Source organism: Protomyctophum parallelum (assembly GCF_964188405.1).
Source record: "Protomyctophum parallelum genome assembly, chromosome: 1".
Lineage (NCBI taxonomy): Eukaryota > Metazoa > Chordata > Actinopteri > Myctophiformes > Myctophidae > Protomyctophum > Protomyctophum parallelum.
The window spans coordinates 45235490-45262551 of record NC_139697.1 but is presented as its reverse complement, the minus strand read 5'-3'; the positions used below and the strand labels follow the sequence as shown (position 1 = coordinate 45262551).

General features: G+C 44.1%; 1 protein-coding gene across 1 annotated transcript in view; it reads left to right on the top strand.

The window, feature by feature from the left end:
• Nucleotides 1–27062, top strand: part of LOC310872537 (plexin-B2-like) — a gene marked incomplete at its 5' end in the record, with an annotated part of 69279 nt that overhangs the window by 20926 nt on the left and 21291 nt on the right. The window contains 20 exons of the mRNA XM_083784496.1: nt 482–577; nt 1467–1554; nt 1894–2057; nt 3065–3213; nt 4516–4645; nt 8766–8902; nt 9026–9208; nt 11491–11602; nt 14275–14484; nt 15646–15729; nt 17227–17328; nt 22482–22618; nt 22918–23003; nt 23519–23748; nt 24317–24498; nt 25554–25620; nt 25735–25881; nt 26093–26162; nt 26326–26426; nt 26701–26785. Of these exons, the coding sequence (XP_083640622.1) occupies nt 482–577; nt 1467–1554; nt 1894–2057; nt 3065–3213; nt 4516–4645; nt 8766–8902; nt 9026–9208; nt 11491–11602; nt 14275–14484; nt 15646–15729; nt 17227–17328; nt 22482–22618; nt 22918–23003; nt 23519–23748; nt 24317–24498; nt 25554–25620; nt 25735–25881; nt 26093–26162; nt 26326–26426; nt 26701–26785 (2560 nt within the window). The remainder of the gene's footprint in view (nt 1–481; nt 578–1466; nt 1555–1893; nt 2058–3064; nt 3214–4515; nt 4646–8765; nt 8903–9025; nt 9209–11490; nt 11603–14274; nt 14485–15645; nt 15730–17226; nt 17329–22481; nt 22619–22917; nt 23004–23518; nt 23749–24316; nt 24499–25553; nt 25621–25734; nt 25882–26092; nt 26163–26325; nt 26427–26700; nt 26786–27062) is intronic.

Sequence of the window (27062 nt, the reverse complement as noted above, 5' to 3'; positions counted from 1 at the left end):
TGGACATGCACCACGTGAGTGCATGTGACCCGGGGTCAGGGCGCTGCCATACTGTGTGGTCAAAACCACAATTCAAACAAAAGTTTAAATAATTTGTTTTACGGTAATTTTTTCTTCTAAACATCATCATTGGGTCCTATTCTTTGGCTTACAATGCCATTGGCCAGGATATTTGCATAGAAAATTAAATACATATTAATATATATAAATGTTCCCCAAAAGCATCGCTGGGTGTTGCGTTAACCCATTTTGGGCGGGAACCCCTTTTGGTGTTAGCATTATGCTATGCTTTAGCTATTGAAAAATAGCAGATCTACAAGCTCATAGCGCTACGAGCTTGTAGGTCTGCTATTTTTGAAAAATCAAAGAACGACTGACATAGAAAAATTGCTTTTTCAGAAAACTGTCAGGATGTAGAAGACATTTTTAGAATCTGATCTCAGGTCAGAAATTAAGCATTGTTTTCTCTCCTCCCGTGCAGGGTCGAAGGTTCACCATCGGCACAGAGCTGATGAGAACCGTGGAAGAGGAGGTCGCCCAGGGCCAGGGGTCAAAGTTCAACTTCAGAGGTTACGAGGTCAGTGTTCTGGAAATGCAGTGTTGCTTATTCGTTTTAACCATTGAAGTGTGACTGTCAAAACATTACAACGGTTGAGCGTCAATATGATTCTATTACTCGATGTGAATTGCTTTATAGAACCTTTCTGTAATATTTGTTTCCCCCTATAATCTGTAAAGAGGGCAATGACTGTAATTAGATAGATTGATAGATGTCATTGAACACATACATGCATAATTCCCCCACACGTTAGCTCAGGGGTATTCAACTGGTGGCACCCGGGGTGCTCCTTATTCAACTATTATAAATCTTTGTGTTTGAGCACAAAATGTATTTTGAGAACCCAGGAATGTTCTGCGGAATGTCACCTCGTGCCCTCAAGTCAAGCAGGAATAATTATATTCTCTCTACCTCCATTTTCTCCTACCCTGTGTGTCTGCGTATCCTTATGTTCCTGTACCGACTTGCCCCCATTGCTCACTCCCCCTTCTCTCTCTCTCTCTCTCTCTCTCTCTCTCTCTCTCTCTCATATCGTGTGTGTGTGGAGCAATGGCTCTAGTCTAGTCTTTCTCTCTTCATGTCACTCTGTTTATTGTCTGCATGGTATTGTCTACAAAGTAGAAACTAAATGTAGTGGAGTAAAAGCACAATATTTGGATCCGAGATGTAGTGGAGTACAGAAGTAAAAGGATTGGAAATTGAAAATACGCTAGTGAAGTAAAAGTACCTCAAAATGTTACTTAAGCACAGTACTTGAGTAAAAGTAGTATACTTTCCACCATTGGTGTCTAACCTCTCAATGGCATGCTAATGGGAGCACTGCACACTGCTGTGCCTAGTCTGCCTATACCTGATACCTGTGTGTGTGTGTGTGTGTGTGTGTGTGTGTGTGTGTGTGTGTGCACAGTTTGCCTATGACAAGCAGCAGGAGGTGAACGTTTCTTTCCACATCAAAGACAAAGACAGCGAGAAGAAGATTGACAGCACTCTGACAGGTAGGCGTCTAGCACACACACACACACACACACACACACACACACACACACACACACACACACACACACACACACACACACACACACACACACACACACACACACACAGCGTGTGATTGAGTCATGCTGTCACGATCAACAGCTGCATTATGTTCATCTAATATACTGTAATATACACTGCACTGTACCCCCTTCTGTTCTCTCTCTGTCTCTCTCTGTCTCTCTCTCTCTCTCTCTCTCTCTCTGTACTGTATATCAGGATACTGCACATTGTCGGAGGTACAAGCATAACTATCATTATTCCTATAATATTGATATTTCATCCCCCCCTCTCCACAGTGGTGCTGTATAACTGCTCTAAGGGCAGGGAGGACTGTAGTCTGTGTAAGCATGCAGAGGCTCAGTACCAGTGTGTGTGGTGCGCGTCCAGCCAGTCCTGTCTCTACAGAGAGCTGTGTCCCTCCCTGCAGCCTGCACAGTGTCCCGACCCCACCATCACCGATGTATGTACCACGCACGCACACACGCACGCACGCACACACACATGCGCACCAGTGTTGAGTTTGACAGCAAATTTTGGTGTATTTTTAGTCACAGCCTTTTGAATAAAATTCTGTTCTGGGAGCCAAAGACGAGATTCTGTGTTTTTTAAAACTTCGTCTGAATGACCCTTTGTTGCTGCAGGGCGATCGATAAAACAGGAAATTAACCAGAAGTGGTAAAAGTCCGCCTCCATCTGCCTCCGTGTGTTTAAATTGTTTCAAATGCATTCATCTTTAAGTTTTATTCTAGTTTTAGTCGGCTAAATCTACAGTTGATTTTGTCAACAAAAATGCTTTTTGGCGGGCCTTAATTGATGGCGTCATAATGGCAGATTTTTCCCTTGGTTGCATGCTGAAAATAGCTGATCTACAAGCTCACAGCGCGTAGCAGCGCAACGCGTTCGGAAACACGGAACACCCGAGCGCAACCAAACATAAAATGATCTCTTCTCCACTAGTCCCTATAGTTTTTATTTGTTGACGAAACTATCAGTATATTTAGTCCTGAGTCATCATGGATTAGTTTGTGCGTGCATGCGGCCTGTTCTCACTACATCCACCCTCTACTTCACAGTCTGAGCCGTGCTTTCAGAGTCTGGAGTCGTGTTCAGAATCCAATCCTTTCACTATATTCTCTCTCTCTCTTTCTCTCTCTCTTTCTCTCTCTCTCCCCTTCTTCCTCTCACCTGTATCATTATTATTCTTCACGCTACACTAAACCAGTATATAGCCTAGTGTGTTTTTTTCCCCCGTTCTTTTTTTTAGGATGAATTCTGTTGGCTCGTATTGCATTTCCACCGCCTGCCCTGGTGGCACAGACACCATCATCATCCTTAATAAATAATACAGTTTTTAAATACATGTAGTGTAGTAAAAGTGCAACATCTACCCGTGAGATGCAGTGGAGTAGGAGCAAAAGCATTGGGAAATGGAAATACTCATCTCTTCTATCCTTTCCCCTCCCTCAGATCATCCCTCGTTTCGGGCCTCTGAATGGCCGCATCTCGGTGACCATCAAAGGCTCCAACCTGGGCATCCAGCAGCAGGACATCTGGAAGATCACGGTGGCCGGAGTGGACTGTGTGCACCAGGAGGACAGATACTCTGTCTCCACCAGGTATAGAATTCCTAACGTCATGTTGGTTTTCTTTTGCTTGGATTTTCTTTTTTTCTTTTCTTTTTTGCATTGGCATTAAAAAATAGCTCATCATTTTTTGTTTGTCTTGTCTTGTTTAAAAACAAAAAAAAATCATGATTCTGTAATTCATTGTTTGTTTGCATTATCATTAAATAAATCTAAAAAAAATAATACAAGTAAGACGCCTGAGAGCGTGAAGCGACCTCGCCCCAAAGGGAGAGGTCGCGCGCACGTATCCGCCTCGTTGGTGGCAGACTGCTGGGCGAGCGCTGGCGCTTTGGCATGATGTCATGATGTTTGGCATATCAGATCAACATGGAATGAAGTTTGTTCTGGCCACATAAGGAGCATGTCTTGAGTGTACAGGGAATTGATGAGGTCAGATCAACATATGGAATGTCAGAACAGGTCAGCTCCATATATGGAGATCTAAGGGTGGTAACGGGGACATTCTCTTGTCATTCTCTTGTACAGGGTTTGATGAGGGCCCAGGTAGGTCCGGGCCTTAATTTTCTGGCCTGTTGAGAACTCTAGTTTTTGCCGGCTGCCGGGCTGCAGCAGGCCCGTCTAGAGTTTGAAATTTGAGTGGACCGGAATCAGTCAAAAGGGAGACATCGAAGAGGAAGGATCAACATAATGTATGCCAGAACAGGTTCTGACATATATCCATATATGGAGATCTAAGTGTTTGAGGTTTGAGGTCAGAGTTGGTGGCCAATATTGATGACATCAGGGATCTCCATAATGGAAAGTACAGTAAAGAGAGTGGCCTTGTGGGTAGGAGTGTACAGAGTGTACAGTAAAGAGAGTGGCCTTGTGGGTCGGAGTGTCCGGCCTGAGATTGGGAGGTCGGGGGTTGGATCCCCATGCAGGCCGGGTCATACCAAAAAGCTGAATTCCAATACCCAAAATCTCGGCCACTCGCAGTCGCACTCGGTCACTCCAGCATGGTGGTGTTACGGTGAAATTGGTGACCTGCTGAAATGCTGCTTGGTACTCGGCATCAAGGGTTGGACTGGGGAAAGCCCCTGCGACATACTAGCGTCGTGTCCAGGGGGTGTACTTGTACATCAAGCTGCCTCACACTACAGAAATAGGAGATGGGCTCCTGCCCTATGGGTCGGTGGCCATGGAACCTTAAGGGAAAGATCAGGGAAATGTGAAGAGTGCAGCTGTCTTATCTGTAACTCTCTCTCTCTCTCTCTCTCTCTCTCTCTCTCTCTCTCTCTCTCTCTCTCTCTCTCTCTCTCTCTCTCTCTCTCTCTCTCTCTCTCTCTGCAGTGTGGTGTGTGAGATCGGGCCGGTACGGCGTCCCCCAGTCGACCTGCCCGCTGATTGGAACAGAGGAGAGGTGGAGGTGGAGGTGTGGGGGAGGAAGGTGGGGAGGTCCGACGTCGTCTTCACCTATAGGGTACACACACACACACACACACACACACACACACGCACACACGCACACACAGAGTAGAATACTAAACAATAATTATGTGATCACTTGTGGTCGAGGTGGTTTCAATAGAGGAGATCAATACAAGATTATAGCTTACATCTGGACTCACCTGATCAATTTGGAAAGGACGCACGTACACACACACACACACACACACACACACACACACACACACACACACACACACACACACAGAGCTCTGTCCTCTCGGCTGTGGTGCAGGGAAATCGAACATCTAAACTAGAATCAATGGAGAACATTTCTCTCCAAGTCTTTGTCAACAGTCCCTAGAACACTAATTAAACACAACACAATGTTTACAGCATGAGCTATGCTCCCACCCCCCCCCCCCCCCTCCCCATCTCTCTCTTTCTCTGACTTTACTCTAGTCTAGTTGTTGCTGCCTTTAAGCTTCCAGCAAATATAACACGAACAGAGTGATCGATTGAATCACTTTTACATTTGTCTCGTTTCTTTGTTGGTTTTCCATGTACCCTCCAACGCCACTACATACTAAACTTGAAATTATTATTTGTTTCCTCTTTCTTTTCTTTTTTTTTTTAGATTTGATTTAGTCGTTTCTGCCTTTATTGATGGTATCAAGTGAAGAATGACAAGAAAGAGAGAGAAGGGGAGAGACATGCAGCAAAGGTCGTCATGAACGGAACTCGAAGGGCCAGAGCCTATATGCGGCATTCTGCGCCTGGACTACTTGGCCTGCGGGCGCCCATTTGTTTTATTTTTTGTAGATTTATATTCACTGCCCAGCTGCCAAAACAGACAAATATGAGACAGAAGTAGTAATTAAGAACAAAGAGATACCTTTATATTTAGCCTATATTTAACTCAAGATGCTTGTTGTGTTTGTTGTCGAGACTCTCCAAAACGAAGGGAAAAAATATACAGAAACAAACAGAACAAACTGTGTTCGTACTGTAAACTGTGTTTACCAAGAAGTTTGTATCAGTTATGTTTGTTTGCTAAATGACTTGGGATCAGATGGCTGGACTTTGATGAAAATCGCTAGGAAAGGTCAGTGGGAAGACCTGCAGCATTGCAGTGGTTTTCAACCTTTTTTAAACTCACTGTATCAAGGCCCATTATTCATTTGGCATTTAAGCCACGGACCACCATTTGATGAGATTTTGCCTCCGAGACCCAAAACGTAGAATATTTTGTTGTCGTTGGATAAGACTTTGTCCACAATTTCATGCTGTGTTGAATGTTGGTACCGTTAGGAGAGATGACAGGCAAACGTTGATCAAAATAACAATTGTTCTACATTCTCTAATTGTGTAGACTTCTTGTAAATTAAGTACCGTAATGCATTTGTTAACTATTATCATTCCCTCTTGCGAAATGCAGAGGGACGCCCGTAAATAGTATGTTTTCATTTGTATAGTGGTGGTGGTGGTCTGCACTCTGATGAGTGCAGTCTTTAGTATATAGTAAATAGTATGTTTTCATTTGTATAGTGGTGGTGGTGGTCTGCACTCTGATGAGTGCAGTCTTTAGAATATAGTAAATAGTATGTTTTCATTTGTATAGTGGTGGTGGTGGTCTGCACTCTGATGAGTGCAGTCTTTAGTATATAGTAAATAGTATGTTTTCATCTGTATAGTGGTGGTGGTGGTCTGCACTCTGATGAGTGCAGTCTTTCTGCTTATTTCTCTTGTTTATCTCCCTGCCGCAATATGCTTAAAGGTATATTCAGTGATTTCACTCAAAAAACCTTAGGTTTCGTTTTTGGCTGTGGGACCCAGACTTTCGTCCAATCAGCATAGAGTCAAAAACGAAACCTAAGGTTTTTTGACCCCCAGGGGTTAACTGGGGACAGGGAGGAACTCCTTATATGGTCAGCACACTCTATAGTAGGGAGGATTATCACAACAAAACAAAAAAATAAGTGATATTTGAATTAAGTGAAATCACTGAATATACCTTTAATATAAAACAAATGTGAGACTAACCACTGAAAGATCAACTGAGCTGCACCGCCTCATGCTGTTCGGCTTTTATTTATTTAACTATACGTCTCGTATTCATTTCCACGGAATTACTTGTTCTTGAACCGCCGGCGTCTCATCCCACCGCATCTCTCTCTGCGTGCAACATGCACGTCTCATTAACTGTCCCGCTATCAAAGTAGGCAAACGGAATATGAATGTAAAGATTGGCCAATCAGATGGAGTATCCCGCTGGCAGACGGTTGTGTACATGTCGTTATGTCTGGATTCTCATCAGAACTTGGGGGGGGGGGTGTTTGATTCGGAAAGTTCACAGAGGAAAAAAAGACGCCGTACTCGGAGGAATAGCAATGAATGTGCGTTTTTTACTCACATTTGTGTCACAGCTGGTCAAACCTTACTCAAACGAGGTGTTTGCGCTTGTCTCCTTTCGTCAATATTATTGGCTGCTTCAAGTTTACTCATTACTATCATCATTAGTATTATTTATTTCTTTGCTACCGTTCAACTTGCTGCCTTAACGGCATAGTATGAGCTATGGGGGCTTTGGAAACCGTCGCCATCAGGTGGAAACCTTGCATGTTCAAAACTGTTACTTATCAGTAAATGGCCAAAACAAGCTGTGCTCCAATGTATCATTGTAGTTATTATTTAGTCACAAGCTCTTGTTAATACTTTTCATTTGATCAAAACCCACAGACAGACTTAGTGAAATGACATTTTTGGTCATTTTATTTTGAAGTTACCGTCTGAAACGGAAGCCTGTACGTTTATGAACCAATCAGAGCGTTGCATAATAATTATGATAATAATGAATTTCATTTTTATAGCGCCTTTCCAAGTGCTCAAAGCGCTTTACAATGGTTCATTCATTCATACATTAATAATAATAATAATGGGGGAAATACATTTGTCGGATGTTCCGGCCCGACACTTCCGCCGATAGCGTCTCTGCCTTAGGTTGTGACCAGGCTTTTCTCTTAGCAGATGAGTAAGCCTGGGACCGAGGCTAGGACGTTAGTGGCTCTGCTACTCACTGCTTGTTTACCCATGTGTTGTTCTTGCTTACAGTACCTTGTATTAGCCTGAGCTAATGTGTTAGGTTTCTGGTAGAGGGGCGGGTCGCGGCAGAGAATTACGCACGCACTAATTTGATCTCACCGATCTGTCAGTCACCCCCAGCCCCTCCTCTCCCCCCTAGTGCAGCGCTACGTCACATCATTTGGAGCAATGCCCACCCGGAAGGGTTGACTCCCACTTTTAGACCAGAGCGGCCAATGCGTTCCTCCAGTCTTTCATTTTTTGCGCAGACTAATGACGAAAATGAAAGCCTGGTACCGAGGCTATACCTTGTGTTGTTCTCGTCCAGTCACTCTGGATTGACAGCGTCTGCTAAATGCCTAAATTGTCAATTGCGGCCGTCGCTCACTTTATCAAAGGCCGGGGCCTTGGACAAAAGGCCTGTGGGTGGGTGGGGGTGGGGGATGCTTTCTCCCTGTTTCTCTGTTTGCCTTCTTGCTACTCCCTCTCTCCATATCTCTCTGCTCCTCCTGCTCTTTTCCCTGTTTGCTTGTTGGATAACCGTGTTAGCTCAGCACACAGCTAAGTGACTGGCAGTGCGCTTGGACTGAGATGAGAGAGGGACGTGTGGGTGAGTTGCTGTGTCACTCGTCCGTCACCCTGTCAGGAGAAGGTCAAGTTGTTTATCTCCAGCCTCCCTGGAGGGGAGAGAGAGAGAGAGAGTTGTTGTTCAGGCTAGTTAGTGGAGTCCATGTTGTTTGCTAATTGAGTGTGTTGTCTCAGTCCTGCCTTCACCAGATCAATGTACACAGAAAAATCTGAGAGAATCTGGAATCTTACCAGTTACGACCCTCACAAGAGAGAGAGATTGAGTGAGTGAGTGAGTGAGTGAGTGAGTGAGTGAGTGAGTGAGTGTGTGTGCGCGCCAGCCAGCCAGCCAGCCAGCCAGTGCCATGTTGAAGTTTTACAGCAGTGTTGTCGGTCGTTTGGGAACAGACTAAAAAGTGAGGGAACCACTGCACTAATCCACTGGAAAACCAGCACCGGGATTAGGAACCGTGTACTTTTTGAACATTGATCTCTTGGGTGTGCAGGATCCGGCTCCGGAGCAGATCCACCCGGTCAGGGGTCCGGCAGCCGGTGGGACCGTCGTCACCATCGACGGAACACACCTGGACACGGCCACTAAAGATGATGTCACAGTCACCGTGGGATCCGTGCCCTGTCAAGTGTAGGCACCCCTGTCCATGCAAAAGTATTTGTCAGGTTAGCAAATCAGTGTGCCTGTTGGAAAATGTATTTGCAAATGGTTTTGAAACGTCTGTCTGTCTGTCTGTCTGTCTGTCTGTCTCAGGCTGCAGTTTGGCAGTGTGATCCAGTGTAAGACAGGCAGGTATCAGGGTCAGAAGGTCCCCTCGGAGCAGCTGATGGTGACGGTGAAGTACGGCAAGAACACCGCCAAGGAAGTCCCCGTCACCTTCCAGTACTATGACAACCCCAAGATACAAGACTACTACCCCAGAGACAGCTTCTTCTGGTCAGCTATCTATCTATCTATCTATCTATCTATCTATCTATCTATCTATCTATCTATCTATCTATCTATCTATCTATCTATCTATCTATCTATCTATCTATCTATCTATCTCTACTACCACAGAGACAGCTTTCTCCAGGTGGGTTGAAATACAAACATGACGTTCGACCTAGGTTGTGACTGAATCATTTTGCATCGCAACTATTGATTAATACGTCGTGGCTTATTAATTAATACGTCGTGGCTTAAATAATAATTCGCCGCAGCGTTAAGAATACATCATGGCGTGAGGACTCGTCGCGGCATAGAACGGGACTCGTCGGGGCTAACGGGACTCGTCGGGGCTATAACTACCCGTTTACGACGTAATAGGTTGCCTTTGGTATTTGCGGTGGTATTTAAAGGGTGCCTTTCCCCGTGGAGGGGTCCCAGCAGGCCTTTTTCCGCACGCATTGTGCCCGGGGATCGGCCCACGCGCCCGGGCCGCGTGCGCCTCGCCGGTCCGGTTCCGTGGAGCCCTCCGCCGTCCCCAGGCGGCCATGCGTTCCCGAGCTGTAACCTCTTTTGCGCACCGAAAAGAGCAGATCTACTAGCTCCCCGGCGGCCTTCCTACATACGGGATGGCCCAACCTGCGTCCGTGGACCCCTGGGGGGGTCCCCGTGGACCGCACGTGTGTGTGTGTGTGTGTGTGTGTGTGTGTGTGTGTGTGTGTGTGTGTGTGTGTCGCATGCGTGCGTGCGTGCGCACCTATATTATATAATATGTGTTATCGCATACAAATCGGCAATCAACATATAGCAGCACCCCCCACCAGCAGATGTATATAAACATGGAACTGCGCTATGATATTAAAATGGACTGAGCTGTGATTGCGCCGTACTGCGCAAAATGGAGTCGGCCGGTGGCCACTGGCCTATTATGCCTATATTATTTTGGGCTTGTTTTCATATACCGGGTTGCTTATTTCTCAGAACCTGGCAACCCCGCGATAGCTTTTTAGCTTACGTTTAGCATTATATTGATATCAATCCTGTAGCTAAAACAAGTACATATCACGCTATATTACATATCGATGTGATCTGCGTTATTATGACCTTAATTTTCATGGCAGGTACATTCCAAAGTAACTAATAATAACCACGTTATGGTGACATAATGTTACAATGTTTACATTGTGTTCTTCTTCTGCTATTGGAAACAGGAAGTATGTTCCATTGTTCTGATTCACCAGTGCCCCCATCTGGAACATTAGCTTTAGGCGGACCGAAAATAAACACACTTTTTAAGAAATACGATGGTTAATACTTCTTTCTCTGCTATTTCTGTTAGCCAGTTAGTAAAAGACTAGTATTATCTTCAAAAACGATTGTGTACAAAAAGCGGAATTTTAGCGGAATTTGCATACTTTAAGAGGAAAGCTCTATTTTCTGGTTAGCATTGGTTAATCCAATCGTTAAAACATTACACATAGTGACATGTTTAAGCAATTAGAACGACTTTCTGATGGAATAAAAACATTCTTTAACATTCCAACTGTGTTAATGTGGCTAAAAACGAAAACCACCAAAAAAAAAAATATATATTTTGTTCAATTGTGAAGTTAAAGTATTGGCGACTTGTGGTTGAAATCACTGGACTGGGACACATATAGAAGACATTTTTAGAATCTGATCTCAGGTCAGAATGGAAACTGTCAGGACGTAGAAGACCTTTTTAGAATCTGATCTCGGGTCAGAATGGGTTAATGTGACACAGCGGGGGAGCCCCACCGCCTGCAGCCCACCCTATGGGTTCAACAATGCCAACGTAATCTCCTGCGAGGCCAGTGCAATATCCACCGCCTCTGCTCTTGTGTGGGTTTCCACTTCGCACAGTCCCGCCTGCGGCAGTCGGAGGCCACTGTACATCCACTGTATAATATTGTGCTCATAATAAGTCAGTGCTCAGTGGACTGGCTGAATACTTCACCATGCTTCTCTGCCAGCCACTGGGCTAGTGTGTACGCACACACACACGCACACACACACACACACACACACGCGCACACACGGCTAATTGTCGCTCTGTGTTCCCATGATGGCACACAAATCAAAATCAAGCGACATACAGTAATATCAACACAGACAGATGAGACATGTGAGGCGAGTGGGTTGAATGCTGATTGCAGCATTATGTTCATGCTGATCGATTGGGCTTTCAAAAAATAATTTGTTTTGTGTGTGTGTGTGTGTGTGTGTGTGTGCGCGTGTGTGTGTGTGCGTGCATGCGTGCGCGCGTGCAGTGGAGGCAGGAAGATCGTGGTGAAGGGGAATGGATTCGACCTCATCCAGAAAGCAACCATGAAGGTGGTTCCATCCACTGATGACTTCTCCCAAGCACCCTCCTCCACAAAGGTACAGAACTCCAGCAATACTTTTCATTTTCTCGACTCCATTTCTTTACTTAACCCATTCTGACCTGAGATCAGATTCATACGAGGTTTCCACTGGACACACACTGGTCTGATTAAAGGGTAAGACCACTTTTTTGGAGGTTTGGGTTGTTTTCTTACCTTATTATGGTCAAACTAGTCCAGTCCAGGAGTTAATTCGCTCCATTGTGCAGTTTTATAGAAAATAACTTTATAAAAAATACCAGCCCAATGAGCCCATTGACTTACATTGTAGCGGGGAAACAGCTCTCAAAGTCACTCTTTTAGCACATGAACGAAAGCAACAAAAGCTGATTCTGACAGTTTATGACATCAGGAAAACTCATGCGGTTTTATTTTCGTGTTTTAACGTATATTTATAAAGGTACTATTTTGTTTGGAGAGACCATGAAGCTGCAATGCGGTCTTCCGTTTCCGGTTTCATTTGTAAACAAGGAAGCATGCCCAATCCATCTGCAGTCGAGCAGTACCCGACACAGACACCCACGGCAAGCAGTCATAAGTTTGTAGGTTTACGATACTTTTAGAACGGAGGATGAAGTGCGCTGTTCCAGGTTGTTGCAGTTAGAGTTGGATCAATCGGATCGTAGTACCGCGTCACGTGAAAACAGAAGTGATTCGGTTGGCGTAAGCATACCTACCAGATCTTCTTTCTACACAAATTAGTCAAAACAAGACAACGTTGAAATTTTTTATTAAAAATAAAACCGCATGAGTTTTCCTGATGTCATAAGCTGTCAGAATCAGCTTTTGTTGCTTTCGTTCATGTGCTAAAAGAGTGACTTTGAGAGCTGTTTCCCCACTACAATGAAAGTCAATGGGCTCATTGGGCTGGTATTTTTATAAAGTTATTTTCTATGAAACTGCACAATTGAGCGAATTAACTTCTGGACTGGACTAGTTTGATCATATTATGGTAAGAAAACAACAAAACCTCCAAAAAAGTGGTCTTACCCTTTAACCCATTCTGACCTGAGATCAGATTCTAAAAATGTTACAGTCGTTCTTCGATTTTTCAAAAATAGCAGACCTACAAGCTCGTAGCGCGCCACTCGGTGGCGCGCTATGAGCTTGTAGATCTGCTATTTTTCAATAGCTAAAGCATAGCATGATGCTAACACCAAAATGGGTTCCAGTTCAGAATGGGTTGAGTAAAAGTACCAATATTGCAATATATACTGTTGCAAGTAAAAGTCTGGAATTCAACATTTACTTGAGTACAAAAGTATTGGATTCAAAATGTACTTGAAGCTAAAGTAAATGTACTCATTGTGCTCACAAAGCTTGTAGATCAGCAATTTTCAAATGGCCGAAATCCATATTGGGCTGAAGTGGTTAGTGTATGTTTTGCAATAATTATCAAAATGTATAAAGTAACTAGCAACTAGTTTTGAAATACATAGCAGTAAAACACAACTCCAGCAAGACTTTAACCATAGATTATACCATAATATGGTATAGGGAAATAGCCAACAACGCACTTTAGCACAAAAACCCAACCCCCATTGAGGGCATAATTTTGGGGGTTGGGTTTTTGTGATAATTCTCTTATTTCCATCTAAATAAGTAGTAAAGTGTGCTGCTTGGGATACTATTTACATTATGAAGAGAGGATATATACAAAATATATATATGTTTGAGCGATGGAAATAAGCGAATATAGCCCCATTCAATTCAATGCAATTCATGGAGGGCTTATGGTAGGGGAAATAGCCAATAATGCGCTTTTGCACAAAATAACACCTGGATCTCTTTGATGGGGACGTAACAACTACAAATAAAGGTCAGAAAGCCTTCTAGTATGGAATTCTCCTTTAATTCTCCTGGGTACACATACAGAAAAACACAACACAACGCCACATTAAGAGTCTAGGGCGGTAGCGAGGGTAGAGGTTAGTAGGGTTAGAGTGGCTGTCGGTTTGACCCCCGGCTCCTACTGGTTTAGAGTCAACGTGCACTTACAGTGAAGTCAGCTTTATATGTACAGTACAGGCTGGAAAGTAAAGTCAAAATTGTAAAGTTATTCAAGTAAAGTCAAAGTACGATTGAAATGCATGTACAGTATGGGTACATGAATGTACTTGGTTTCTTTACACCGCTGATACTGAATAGCAATGAATGTCAGTCTTTGTTTATAACTACGCTCAGTAGAGACTCTGTGGCAACGGTTTTGCCGTGAGCTTATGAGTAACTACATTGGATCCCAATTGGAACACAGGTTTATTCCCTTCCATTTCCTAAAAAGTAATGGTTTTGGACATACAGTACAAGGTTTCCAACCTTGACAAAATACCCCCCTCTTTGTTTTGAGCGCACGGCCTCGGGTGTGTAACCGTAAGTTCAGGGTCCCAGGTGAGGTTATTTTATTTTTAAGTGCTATATACATCTAGCTGCTTTTATTCTAAGTGCTATAAATCAGCTCCACCAAACTATTGGAGGCTCCTGGGAGCTGCAGCCATAACCTCCTTTTGCACACAGCTCATTATGTGCATTGGCCTATTTGAACAGTTCATGCACTGTAGTTGGCTATGCCCTATGTTTTTATGTGGATATGCCTTTGTTTTTTATTTGTGTATCCTTCATTTTGTAGCTTCGCTGGCGGCAAGACCTTTAAGAATTCTCTCTTTCTCTCAGTTCATTCAGATGGCGTCGAGTCAGAACGATTCGTTCCTGGAGTTCTACGCTCCGGCGGTGTCCCGCGGCCACGACGGCCAGTCCTTCAGGACCACGCTGGTCCTGGACAACATGGAGGAGGAGCTGAAGGGGTTCGAGTACCACCCGGACCCCACCTTCGACAAGCTGTCCAAGAACGTCATCACGGAGACCAGCATCATCATCGTCACGGTAACCAAAGCAAAGCAAAGCAAAGTTACTATATTTACCCAGGGTAACTGGACTTAGCTCAAGAACTTGTTTACAGCCAGGCCCTGCTCATAGAACATTTCATGGTAGAGGTTCAATGCCTTGCTCAAGGGCACTTCAGCGGTGGTAATTTTAACGTGCCGGTCCGGGGATACGAACTAGCGACCTTCCGATACCAAGAACGCTCCGCAAACCGTTCGGCCACCGCTGCCACACGTATACACACACCGAGACCAGCATTTTAACACAAGTAAAATCACACACACCAAGAATCAATTTTCGACAGGTTTATTTCACTACATCAGGACAAAGGTTTCGGCTATAGGATGGATAGCCGAAACGTTTTTCCTGAGAAATAAACCTGTTGGACATTGATTCTTGGTGCGTGCGACCGCTACACCTATTTACGATGTTGATTTAACCCATTTAGGCTCCAGTTTTCTGAAATAAATATTTTCACGATTTTTCAAAAATAGCAGACCTACAAGCTCGTATCGCGCCATTGTAGATCTGCTATTTTTCAATAGCTAAATTATAACATGTTTAAAACACCGAAAGGGGTTCCCGCCCAAAATGGGTTAAAGCTGGTAATGCACCATAAGTCAGAGCGCTGTGTTCACAAGAAAGTTCACCGCAAGTAAAATAGAATGTAGGCTACTTGAGTAAAAGTACTACGTTTTGACTTAAAAATGTACTAAGGAAAAGTACTCATTATGCAGAATGTCCCATATTCAAGTTTTCAAATGTATATATTTTGAAAATTAGCTGATCTACAGGCTAACGAGGCTGAAATGTATACAGAGCTGAAGTGGGTAATGTATGTTTTGTAATAATAATCAAAATCTACTACTACTACTACTAAGTAACTAGTAGCTAAAGTTTTCAAATAAATGTAGTGGAGTAAAAGTACAATATTTGGATCCGAGATGTAGTAGAGTTAGTACAAGTAAAAGTACTTGACTGGAAATACTCCAATACTCCAGTCAAGTACAAATTGTACTTTACTGCAGTCAGATGTTTATGACACCACTGTCGTGGTGTCATTGCTTATTGATAAACGTCTGTCTGTCTGTCTGTCTGTCTGTCTGTCTGTGTGTCTGTGTCTGTGTCTGTGTCTGTGTCTGTGTCTGTGTCTGTCTGCAGGGTCGAGGGTTCTCCAAAGCGATGACGGCCCCAGAAGCCCAGGTGTTTGTTGGCGACACCTTGTGTCACGTTAACATACTGCAGGTACGCGTCATGGCTTTTACATTCACACTCTTCATCATCCTTCGAGTGCCCTCGAGATCTGTGACACAAGCTGCTTCCACTGGTGCTCATTGCCACACCAAGTTCATTCACAGTCAGTCCTGTGTCCCTACTCAAAACATCTGGAAAAGTGAGAGGTCGTGTTCCTCTTGTTGGGCAGGGTAGTCTCCACAGAAGAATATCCGAAATGACCTGGTCTTTTGCTCTGTGGCAGTGTCCAGCAAAGCGGAGTCTTCTTTCTGCCACCACAACTGAGATGGGGGGGGGGGGGGGGGGGGGGGGGGTTGCCTCCATAAATCTGAGCTTTTGTGGGATGGTCCTTCCATGAGAGGTTCTGGACATGCATGAGGAGTCTTGTGTATGTTCCGTCAAGACGATCCCGAAACTCCTTATTCATTGTCCATGTTTCGGCACCATAGAGAAGGATACTTTCCACACAGGCTTTGAACAGGTTGATCTTGGTAGCTCTTGAGATGTCTGACTGCCATATAAGATGTAGCTTATTACAAGCACTCCAGGCCTGTCCTTTCCTTGTCAGGAAGTCCTTTCTGCTACTGACTACGTATGATCCAAGATATTTGAAATCCTCAGTTTCTTTGATGTCACTGCCGTCCATGGAGCGGATGGTTGGGTGAACAGAGTCTTCATTCAGAAGCAGGCATTCTGTCTTTTTGGCATTGAGCAATAGGCCAACTTTGGCTGCTGACACTTCTAGTGATGTTAAAAGCTCTTGAGCAGAGTTTATGTGTTCACACTATTAAGAGCCATTATTATGTCATCGATATATCAATAATTAGAATCACGTGTTTGGAGAGAACGAGATGCTGTGCAAGATTGCCTAAAGGTGTAAAAACACACGTAATTTCATTAGGCCATAATTCGATCAAATCTTAAAATGTTTAAATAGTTCAAAGATGTGGGGATTCATTCAATATCCGGCTTTGATGTGACGTCTTCACTGTGATTGTACTATCAAATTATGAGACGCGAAAACAATACTTCGGGCGAACAGCGGGCCAAAAACCACTCCCTGAGCTTAAAGCACTAAACCCTCTCCATCGACCTATAAACTAGTTCCGAGCTGGTCGACCCATAAACACCTAGCTGCGACTAGGTCGCGACAATAACGACCTGGTCGCAACTGGTCAACCTGGTCGAGACCAGAAAACAACTGGTCGACATGGTCGAGACCGGAAAACAACTGGTCGCGACCATTTAACAACTAGCTGCGACGACTAAAATGGGTCGGAACCCGGTCGAGGAAAATAACGACCTGGTCGCGACCAATAAGAAACTAGTCGAGACCTGGTTGTTGGTCGCTACCAGATCTCGCCCTTCCTGGAAGTAGGTCTTCAGCTGTGCTTGAGCTGTGCTGATGGCAGGAGACTGCTAACCCAGTGGGAGGTTAGGGTGCTGATGAATATTAGACTACTGTGTTGTACCGTGTGACGTGTTGTAACGTGTAACCCTAACCCGCAGGAGGAGAAGTTGTTTGTCGATGCTCCTTCTCCAAAACCTAAAGGAACCACCAGGAAACGGCAACGTAGAGACACCACCAATGCTGACTTGCTGGAGCTAGTGGTAAGCACACACACGCACACACATGGGAAGAGACACAATGCGTTCTTGCTCGGAACACGCAGGGTCGCATTGTGCTCCTCGTGTGTGAATGTGTTTCAACGTGGCACACTGAGAAAGGTTCTGTCTGTCTGTCTGTCTGTCTGTCTAGTCACTCACTCACTCACTCACTCACTCACTCACCTTTATACCCCTTACACCTGTCACAGTGTTAGTTCAGTGGTGCCCAAACTTTTAAGCCCGTGACCCAAAAGAGACATTTTATATCTCCACAGGGACCCAAACTAGTGAAAAAAGCGTCACAGATTGGCACTGCTACTTAAACATTTGTTTTCTAATTTATGGAATTTCTTAGAATTTTCTTTGATTTATTAATTTTTGGTTTATAAATTACTGGTAAAAAAACATTACATTTGTTTTTAATTGTTTTTTTTAAATGTTATGAAATAATAATATTTAAAAGCGAAATGTAGGAAAGCAAAAGTAAAGAGACCCATACAGATGTGTCATCTGTGACCCATAAATGGCTCCTGACCCACTGTTTGTGAAACAGTGTGTTAGTTGATACCTGCGGTTGAAAAATCCATGATTGTTGTTGCACAACCAGCCGGTGTGATGAAGTCTATGCTATACGTGCACGCTGACAGGCACGCCTCCCGCGGTGCTGTCAATCACACACACACACACACCCACCAGGGTGCCGTCAATCATCTGTCTGTGATGTGGGGAAGAAAACATGTTCAGCTCCCACTGCTTCTTATTGGGGAACGCACGCACGTGCAGAAAATCATCCTGTCAATATAGAGCAACATGGTTCCAAAGCCAGTATCCAATTACATCTCTAAAACTAACCTTCAGTATTAACTTACTGAATAAAAAAGAGATACTCGGCTGGCACAGGGGAAATACATAGGATAACTTCTCATATAAAACATATTGCCCTATTTTATAGTTTGTTGCTTACATTTGAATCTGTAATAGTTTCGTTTGTTTTTTCTAGCATTAAAAGTCCTTAAATTGTCACTTTAGAAATACACTCTCTAGACACTATGCATACAGTGTGTTGGTTTGTTTACTGTTTTATACTGTTGAGTGAGAAAACAATGTTGCACATTAAGCAAGTCATCTGGGGACCCCCTTAAATCCCCATGTTGAGAATTACTTCCGGTTATTCTGCCCTCCTCGCATACTGTAGTTTAGTCACTAAACTATGTGAGGCCGGCAGAACCGGAAGCGGAGAGCGGTGAGACGAATCGAGGGAGATACCGTAGAACGACATGAATGAAGGATAATTACCGCTCACCATGCACTAATGCGCGTGAGCCTTCTTTTAGGTCAGTGGTTTTCAACCAGTGGTCCTTGAAGGGGTTCCAGGGGGTCCCCAACTAAATGATGGAGAGTTGGTTACCTGAAAGGACCCTTACAGATCTTTCTTTAACTCCTGAGAGCGTAAAATGAAACCAAATGGACCCAGCAGAGTTAAATTATTGTAAAAAATCTGCATTACTTAATTTACAAGAAGTCTAGACCTTTAGAGAGAATGTAGAAGAATTGTAATTTTGATCAATGTTTGCCTGTTATCTCTTCTAATGGTACCAACATCAATAGTCAATACAGCATGGAATTGTGGACAAAAACAACAAAATATTCTGTCTGTGAGGCTAAATGTGACTCTTCACATACTAGAGCATGAAATAAATATCAGAGCTGAAATTGACATACATTTATTTTCATAAATTGTCACGATATCAGTCTGTTGTACACTTTTATTATGTAGTGTTGCCCTAGTGTTTCCTGTTCTGCCTAGTTGTGTTTGCCTGTCTTGTCTCACCTTCCTGTGATTACTAGTTTTCTCCACCTGTGTCCTGTTAGTCTCCCAGCCAATCCCAGTGTTGATTGTTTGTTCTGTTCACCTGTGTTTTGTGATCCCTGTGTCTACTTAAACCCTCAGTCCCTTATGTTCCCTGCTTGATTATAGATGTTGTTACAGTGTTCAGTCCTAGTTATGTTCTTGTAGTGTTCTTTGTATTCTCCTGCGTTCTCTTGTGTTCCTGTGTTTTGGAGAATAAATCACCTACATTTGACCTGCTCTGCTCCTGCTCTGTTTCTGCAATTGGGTTCTACATATCCTGAGTCGCACCGTGACATAAATATGAAATAAATGTTTACACCTACAGTATGTACCTATAGTTGTAATGTTAGAGACCACAGAAGTGAACCTTTCAGTAGGGAGGGGGGATAATCATCAAGTTCAAAATTTAAACGCACCCATTTGGGAGTTGATTAACACTATAAATACAAGACTTTTGACAACAAAAGTAACTCTGTATCTTGAAAATAACCCCCCACCCCTTGAAAATCAAAAAAATAACCCAAAAAGGGCCATTCCGCCTGGTATGCATAAGTTATTCTTGCTGTTTTTCTATATGCTGTTGAATAAATACTTTCAAACTCATTTGGGAATTAATACACACTATACATAGAAGAACTGAAACAACTCAAAGTAACTCTGTATCTTGAAAATACCCCCCAATTCCTCATTAAAATGAAAAATAACACAAAAAAAACGAGTTTTCTGGCTATTCTGCCAGTTATGCATTCACTAATCTTACTGTCTGCTAATACTATTAAAGACTTTAAAGTCAGAATACTTTGTTGAAGATTAGATTTTAATGTCAAAGACAAAACAGGTAATTTTTAATATTTTTTTTTATATGTAATTCTGTCACTCCCGTTTCAAGACTTTCTTGGAATTTCTCATATTCCAGTGTGGTTCGGTCACTCCTCTTGCCCAGGTACGACATGAGGGCATCGCCAAACTCCTGTGCTGTATTCATCCTCCTCTTCCCACTGGGCAGTGTAATCTGGATTCGGAAGATAGGATCGACTTTAGGCAGAAGCGTGGTACTTTCTCTGGAAAACTGAACCTCCAACTTCATCCTCTGCTGCTTTGCATTGTTGTTCAGAGTTGTATCCACAAGGAACTTCTCAACTTCCCCACTGTCAGTGAAGGGGCCACCTCTAGACTTCAGTGTCCAGCATGTCTAGTCTCTTCCTCTCCTTTCTTTGAGCCATGTCTTGTTTCTGGTCTGCCCCACTCTCAAATGTTGTCTTCATGAGTTTACTCCAGTTGAGTTCGACCTCCCTTTTTGCTTGGGCGGCCTTGAAACCTCTGAAGGATGGAATCTGTCCAGTCCTAAGCTCCTGGCTCTTCTGCAAAATGATAGACCTGCTGACTGCGTTTAATGTGCGTAGCTTCTTCAGCCTGTAGTCCACCTTGCCACATTGTCTCTCCATTCCAATGTTGTGCACAGGGGTTTCATCTATCTTGGTTGCCTGTTCGCTGACAGGATAGTCCATTGGGAAGGTCTTCTCATCAATGCCATAGTCCCTCCTCTGTCTGGCCAGGACAGTCTGCAGGTGGGGAAGCATGAGATTGGTTAGCTTCTTCACTTCCTCCAAGTGTCCGGCAGTCATGTCTGACACTGAGTTCAGGATTCTCCTCTGTGTAGGTCTTCTTTACACCACTGAAAAGCTCGTCAGACACTCCAGGATACTCGGGTGTTGTGAACATTGTGTAGTTGTCACTGATTGGCTGGCCCAATCATGTATGCAGTCCCTTGTAGAACTCCCTGAGCTGAGTATGGGTAGCATCTTTCTCTATGGTTCTGGCATAGAAGGGTTCCACCAAGTGCACACCCAGGCAGGCAAACACCACAAGGACCACCTTGAGGTAGGGAAGCTCCATCACTTCTCTGACGAGGCAGGCCAGGCGGTTGTTTATATGAGGGTTCTGGCTCAGGAACTCTGTCAGATGGCCAAAGTGGTAGGTTAGGACTGCTGCTGCCCTGGAGAGACACCCAAACCTGCTGTCTTTGTAGGCAAACAGCACACTGGATACCTGCCTTTGCTCAAGGAAGAGGAGGAATTCCTTGTAGCGGTTCCAGGGTTTGTGGGCATAGTCAGGAGCCACCAACTTGAGGCACATGTCCAGTGCCTGTCCAGCTACACTGGCATTCTTGCTGTCTACATCCAGATCCACCATGAAACTCTTTAGCACTTGCTCCATCTTCATATCAGCCTCCAACAACCGCATTACCTTATTCATGGCACTGCTGAAGCCCAGTGTAGTGTGGGTGCCACAACATATCTGCCCTGCTGGTGTTTCCAAGTTGTACATCTCTGCCAGCAGCTTTGAAAACCCTTTGTTGTGCTCTGTACTGTCTACTAGTTTATACACATCCTCCACACTGACTCCTCTGACCGATGCCAGTATTTCGAACCCCATATCCACTTGCATTGCTATGTCCTCAGTGGTCTCTCCATGGATTGGTAGGATAGGCAGAGGAAATGGGTTGGCTTGACCCACATGCAGCCCTTGCACCATGAACTGGCCTACACCTTTCTTTGTGGTGCTGTCTGATGCGTGTGTAATCATCTTACCCTTATTCTTCTCCTCCTCAAGCTTTTCTACAACTAGACACAGACTTTGGGCCTCAATTTGATGCAGAGCTTCCCTTATGCTTCTATAGTACTTGGCACTGTATCCTTGTCAAAGACCTCATCACAGGTTTGCTTGCAGTCAACCAGGAGCCAAGATGCATTATGTAAATGTACCTTAATACAACAGAACTTTGGAATATCTGACAGGTGAACCAAAGTCCTCTCTAAGATTTTATTTTATTTTTTAATTAAAGAAAATGTGAAAAAGTGGTAAATTAACATGTCCGATTTAGTTTTTTGGGTGGGGTGGGGGGTTTATTTCATGCTAGGTACCAACTCCCAATACAAAATATCTCCCAAATGACCCAATGCACCATCCCTGAAATGGGCATAATCATTTTCCAATATTTTCATTTTTAGGCCATTTATCCCCCCTCCCTACTTTCAGGCCTGTTTTCTCACCTCGCTGTTTTCTGCAAGACATTACTCTATAAGCCATATCACCAAAACTGGTGGGTCAAATTGAACAACCAATATGTGAATATTTGAAGCTATGATCCCCTGCTTTCATATGACATGAAAAGACGAAAACGTAAAAAAAGTTCAATGACTTGTTGGCCTCGGTCAGAAACGGTCAGAAATGTCATCAAATGGTATGCATGAATAAATTATGGGCCTTGATCTGAACATTATTGAAAACTATACTGTTTTAGGTGAAGTTCGGTAACGGGGAGTGGCAGGTGGGGTCAGTGTACTACGCCCGGAAGGAAGAGGTGCCGCTGGCCATCATCATACCTGGAGTCATCCTGCCAATGCTGCTGTTCATCGCTGTGTCCGTGTACTGCTACAGGTCTGACACACACACACACACACACATATGATGCACACATATTCGTGATGCACACATATCCGTTACAACTTCTGCTTCTGCACACAGACAGACAACACAGTTTAATATTCATCAGCACCCTCACTGTATTAGCAGTAGCACACACCTGCAATAATGCTGTGTGTGTGTGTGTGTGTGTGTGTGTGTGTGTGTGTGTGTGTGTGTGTGTGTGTGTGTGTGTGTGTGTGTGTGTGTGTGTGTGTGTGTGTGTGTGTGTGTGTGTGTGTGTGTGTGTGTGTGTGTGTGTGTGTGCATGTTAGGAGGAAGAGTCAGGCAGAGAGAGAGTATGAGAAGGTGAAACATCAGCTGGAGAGTGTTAGAGACCGCTGCAAGAAGGAGTTTACTGGTACACACACACACACACACACACACACACACACACAAATATGCGTGTGTGTGTACACTGAGTTAATTAATTTGTGAAATGAATTACCGGTAGATTAAAAACTTTAACGCAATTAATCCATGCTTGGATGATCCGCCCCAGACATCCCATAATCCCATCCACTCTGCACTATCTAGCCCTATCTGGATGGTAATTACCAACATATTGATGGTTTTTGCCATAAAAGGCTGCACAAAATCACAAATTCAAAATCACATTGCACGACAACGGGGTGAGAGACACACTGGATGTGTTATAAAGAATAAAACATACGTATACGTATGTTAAATGTATATATCCGCATCTGACATTTATCTTACCATTCCCACAACAATATAAAGGTATATTTTGGACATACTTCAAATTGTGATTAATCATGATTAATACATGTTTAAGTTTGAGAGAGAGACTATGAAAATACAAGGTTTCTGCCCGACAGCAACAATATTTATGGTAAATTGTCTCCTCCCGGTCAGACCTGATGATCGAGATGAAGGACCACACCAGCGACCTGAGCGAGGCGCGCATCCCCTTCCTGGACTACAAGACCTACACCGACAGGAACTTCTTCCTGCCGTCCAAGGAGGGCGACAACGACCCCATGATCACCGGGAAACTCAACATCCCAGAAAGCCGCAGGGCCATCGTCAACCAGGCCCTCAACCAGTTCTCCAACCTGCTCAACAGCAAGACGTTCTTGATCAACGTGAGTTTGACCCGTCCGCTATTAATTTCAATTGAAGCTGCTCAGTGGCGTTTTTGAGCACCCGGAAAGAACCCTCTACCTCCGCATTTGACCACCAAATTTAACATGTTATAGGGATAAATGTGAGGGATGTCTCCCTTTTGTTAGCAAACGGCCAATGCATACCTCAGAAGGCTATAGTGACAGGTGCGCAGGGCAATAGAGCATACATTAAAAAGGCTATCTTTGAAAGACAAAGAAGACACTGTCAGACACTTGCCAAAATGTTGCTCTTTATTGGGTCGACGTTTTGGTCGCTTAGACCTTCCTCAGGACAGACGATGTCAGACAATGTCCTGATGAAGATTGTCTGTCCTGATGAAGGTCTACTCTTAAGCGACCGTTTTTCAAAGATACCCTTTTTAAGGGATGTCTCCCTAACATTTTAGTCTTAATTTTAGTCATCATAATCTATTTTGTTTTCGCCAGTGACACAAAGGTATAGCCGACGGCGACATCGCCGAGAACATCTTCCACCACTGCATGCTCATAGTTTATTTTTCTAACCCGTTCGTCGTGCTCTGTCCAGTTCATCCGTACGTTGGAGAGCCGGCCGGACTTCAACGCCCGGGCCCGGGTGTACTTCTCGTCTCTGCTGACCGTGGCGCTGCACGGCAAGCTGGAGTACTACACGGACATCATGAGGACGCTGCTGCTGGAGCTGATGGACGAGCACGTCCAGAGCAAGAACCCCAAACTCATGCTCCGCCGGTGAGAGAACCGACGCCATGCCGCACTCACACACTTCACCGTTTCTACGCCGTGATTTTAAACAATCGTTTTCAACATCTCCCTGCCGTGTTTTCACTAACCTTTGAAGAGCCACTTGCGCCGACCGCCGAGTTGCTCGTCATGAAAATCCACTTTAAAACGGTGTAGTCGCTTGTCGTCGTGTTCAAAGATATTCCAAAGTGGTGTATTATGTACAAGCATATCTCCTTTCAGTGGCATCACGCCATCTGCTGGGCCATTTGTGCCATATCTATGATTTGTCATGTCCAACTTCCTTGGTCTCAACTGTGCATGTTTCTTTCCTTCCATGAAGCACCATGTGAGCAACATGGCGGCGCCCGTACGGTCTTCGCGTCTTGTCCTCTTTAGACAGTCCTTGAGCATACCTGGTTTTCACCTTAGCACCGCCCACCTGAACTTGAGCCTCGCCCACACCTGTTGTTGTATGATAATGTGGGAGGGGTTAGGGTTATGATGTCACTAAAATGGTGTTATTTCGATTGGGCCTTTTGACTCAAAGGCTTTCAGCTTTCAGGAAGAAACCAAAAATACACAGGGAAGACATATTCAAGGTTCAAGGTTCACTTTATTTGTCATTTCACATGTTTGCACACAACGAAAATCATACTCAGGACCAGCAGTGTATATTTAAAACCTAACAATAAAAAGCATAAAATCCCAAAGTGCAGTGCATTAAAACTGAGCAGCATATTAAAACAATACAAAACAAGTGCATTTTATTTGACTTAAGAGTTCAGTAGCCTGAACAGTCCCCGGATAGAAGCTGCGTTTGAGCCTTTCAGTCCTGGCTTTGATGGAGCGCAGCCTCCTACCCGAGGGGAGTGGGGTAAACAGTTCATCTTTAATAAAAAACGTGGATTAAACAATGAAAACATAACACGGGTAACTCGCGAACGGGAGGGAAAGTGTTCTACAGTCAATTACCCGGTAACTCGTAATATTTCATTACTTTTAATCAAGAAATGTACTAATGAACTGATTGTGTGCGCATGTGTGTGCGTGTGTCCATGCAGGTCAGAGACGGTGGTGGAGAGGATGCTGTGTAACTGGATGTGCATCTGTCTCTACCAGTTCCTCAGGGTAACAAAGCAGGATGTTTTATGTCTGTGTGTCACTGCTACCTAGTCGCTTCCTCAGCATCTAAGTGTGTGTGTGTGTGTGTGTGTGTGTGCGTGTGCGCGTGCGTGCGTGTAGGACACAGCAGGGGAGCCTCTGTACAAGTTGTACAAGGCCTTGAAGCACCAGGTGGAGAAAGGACCGGTGGATGCCAAGCTGAAGAAAGCCAAGTACACTCTGAACGACACAGGGCTGCTGGGGGACGACGTAGAATACATCACACTTGTGAGTATACACGCAGTACCAGTGTTCACTTAAGTTGCTCGAGTCAGTATTTAGATATTTGATATTCATTTTAGCTGCCTCACCCCCTTCCTAGTTCCTATACAAACCCATTATAACTTCAAACTCCATTTTAACCATGATAGATTCATCGAAAACACCCGTCCTTTTTTTCTGTTGACATGTTGATATTTTGTCCTTCTAATACGTGAAGAAAATCATTGACCAGGTGTACAGGAACCTGCCTTATTCACAGAGACCCAAGGTGGAGAGTGTAGCCCTGGGTAAGTGTGTGTGTGTGTGTGTGTGTGTGTGTGTGTGTGTGTGTGTGTGTGTGTGCGGCTCCATCCATGGGAACTCTCTCATTGACATGACTTATTAGTCCGAATTAACTGTGTTGTCGAGCAGGCATGCTTTAGCCAATCATGTTTCACTTACTGTCCACAGAGTTGCAACCAGGCTCCACGGGTCAGATTCTGTCTGACCTTGACCTGACCTCACAGAAGGAGGGTCGCTGGAAGAGACTCAACACGCTGGCTCATTATAATGTGAGTTGGGCCTCGGGGTGGGTGCGTGCGCGTGCGTGTGTGTGTGTGTGTGTGTGTGTGTGTGTGTGTGTGTGTGTGTGCGCGCACACACGTGTGCATGTGAACCACATGTCTGTGAATTGCAAGTGTTCTTGTCACAGCATCCACTAGAAAATTCTCAGTCCGTTTTGGTAAAAGTTTTAATGAATTCTTACAATTTTACTATGTAGATACTGTGTCACCTGACGTGTGTGTGTGTGTGTGTGTGTGTGTGTGTGTGTGTGTGTGTGTTTAGGTTCGGGACAACGCCACATTGGTTCTGTCCAGAGTTCTACACACACAGCAGTCCTTCCACCAGCACCAAGACAACCATGAAGAGAGTATGTACACTTTGTATAGTAACACACACACAGGATAGGCATTAATAAGCTATAAGCTTCTGCCTATGATTTTGTAATGTCTAACTGAAAAGATCGAAATAAACCATTCATTTGCACGCACGCGCACGCACACACACACACACACACACACACACACACACACACGTTTGCCAAGTCTAACCACATATTTTGCAAATCAATATGGTTCAGAAATCAATCTTCAAATGTAAAAGTCACTTCTCTCACTCTCTCTCTCTTACTCTCTCACTCTGTCTGT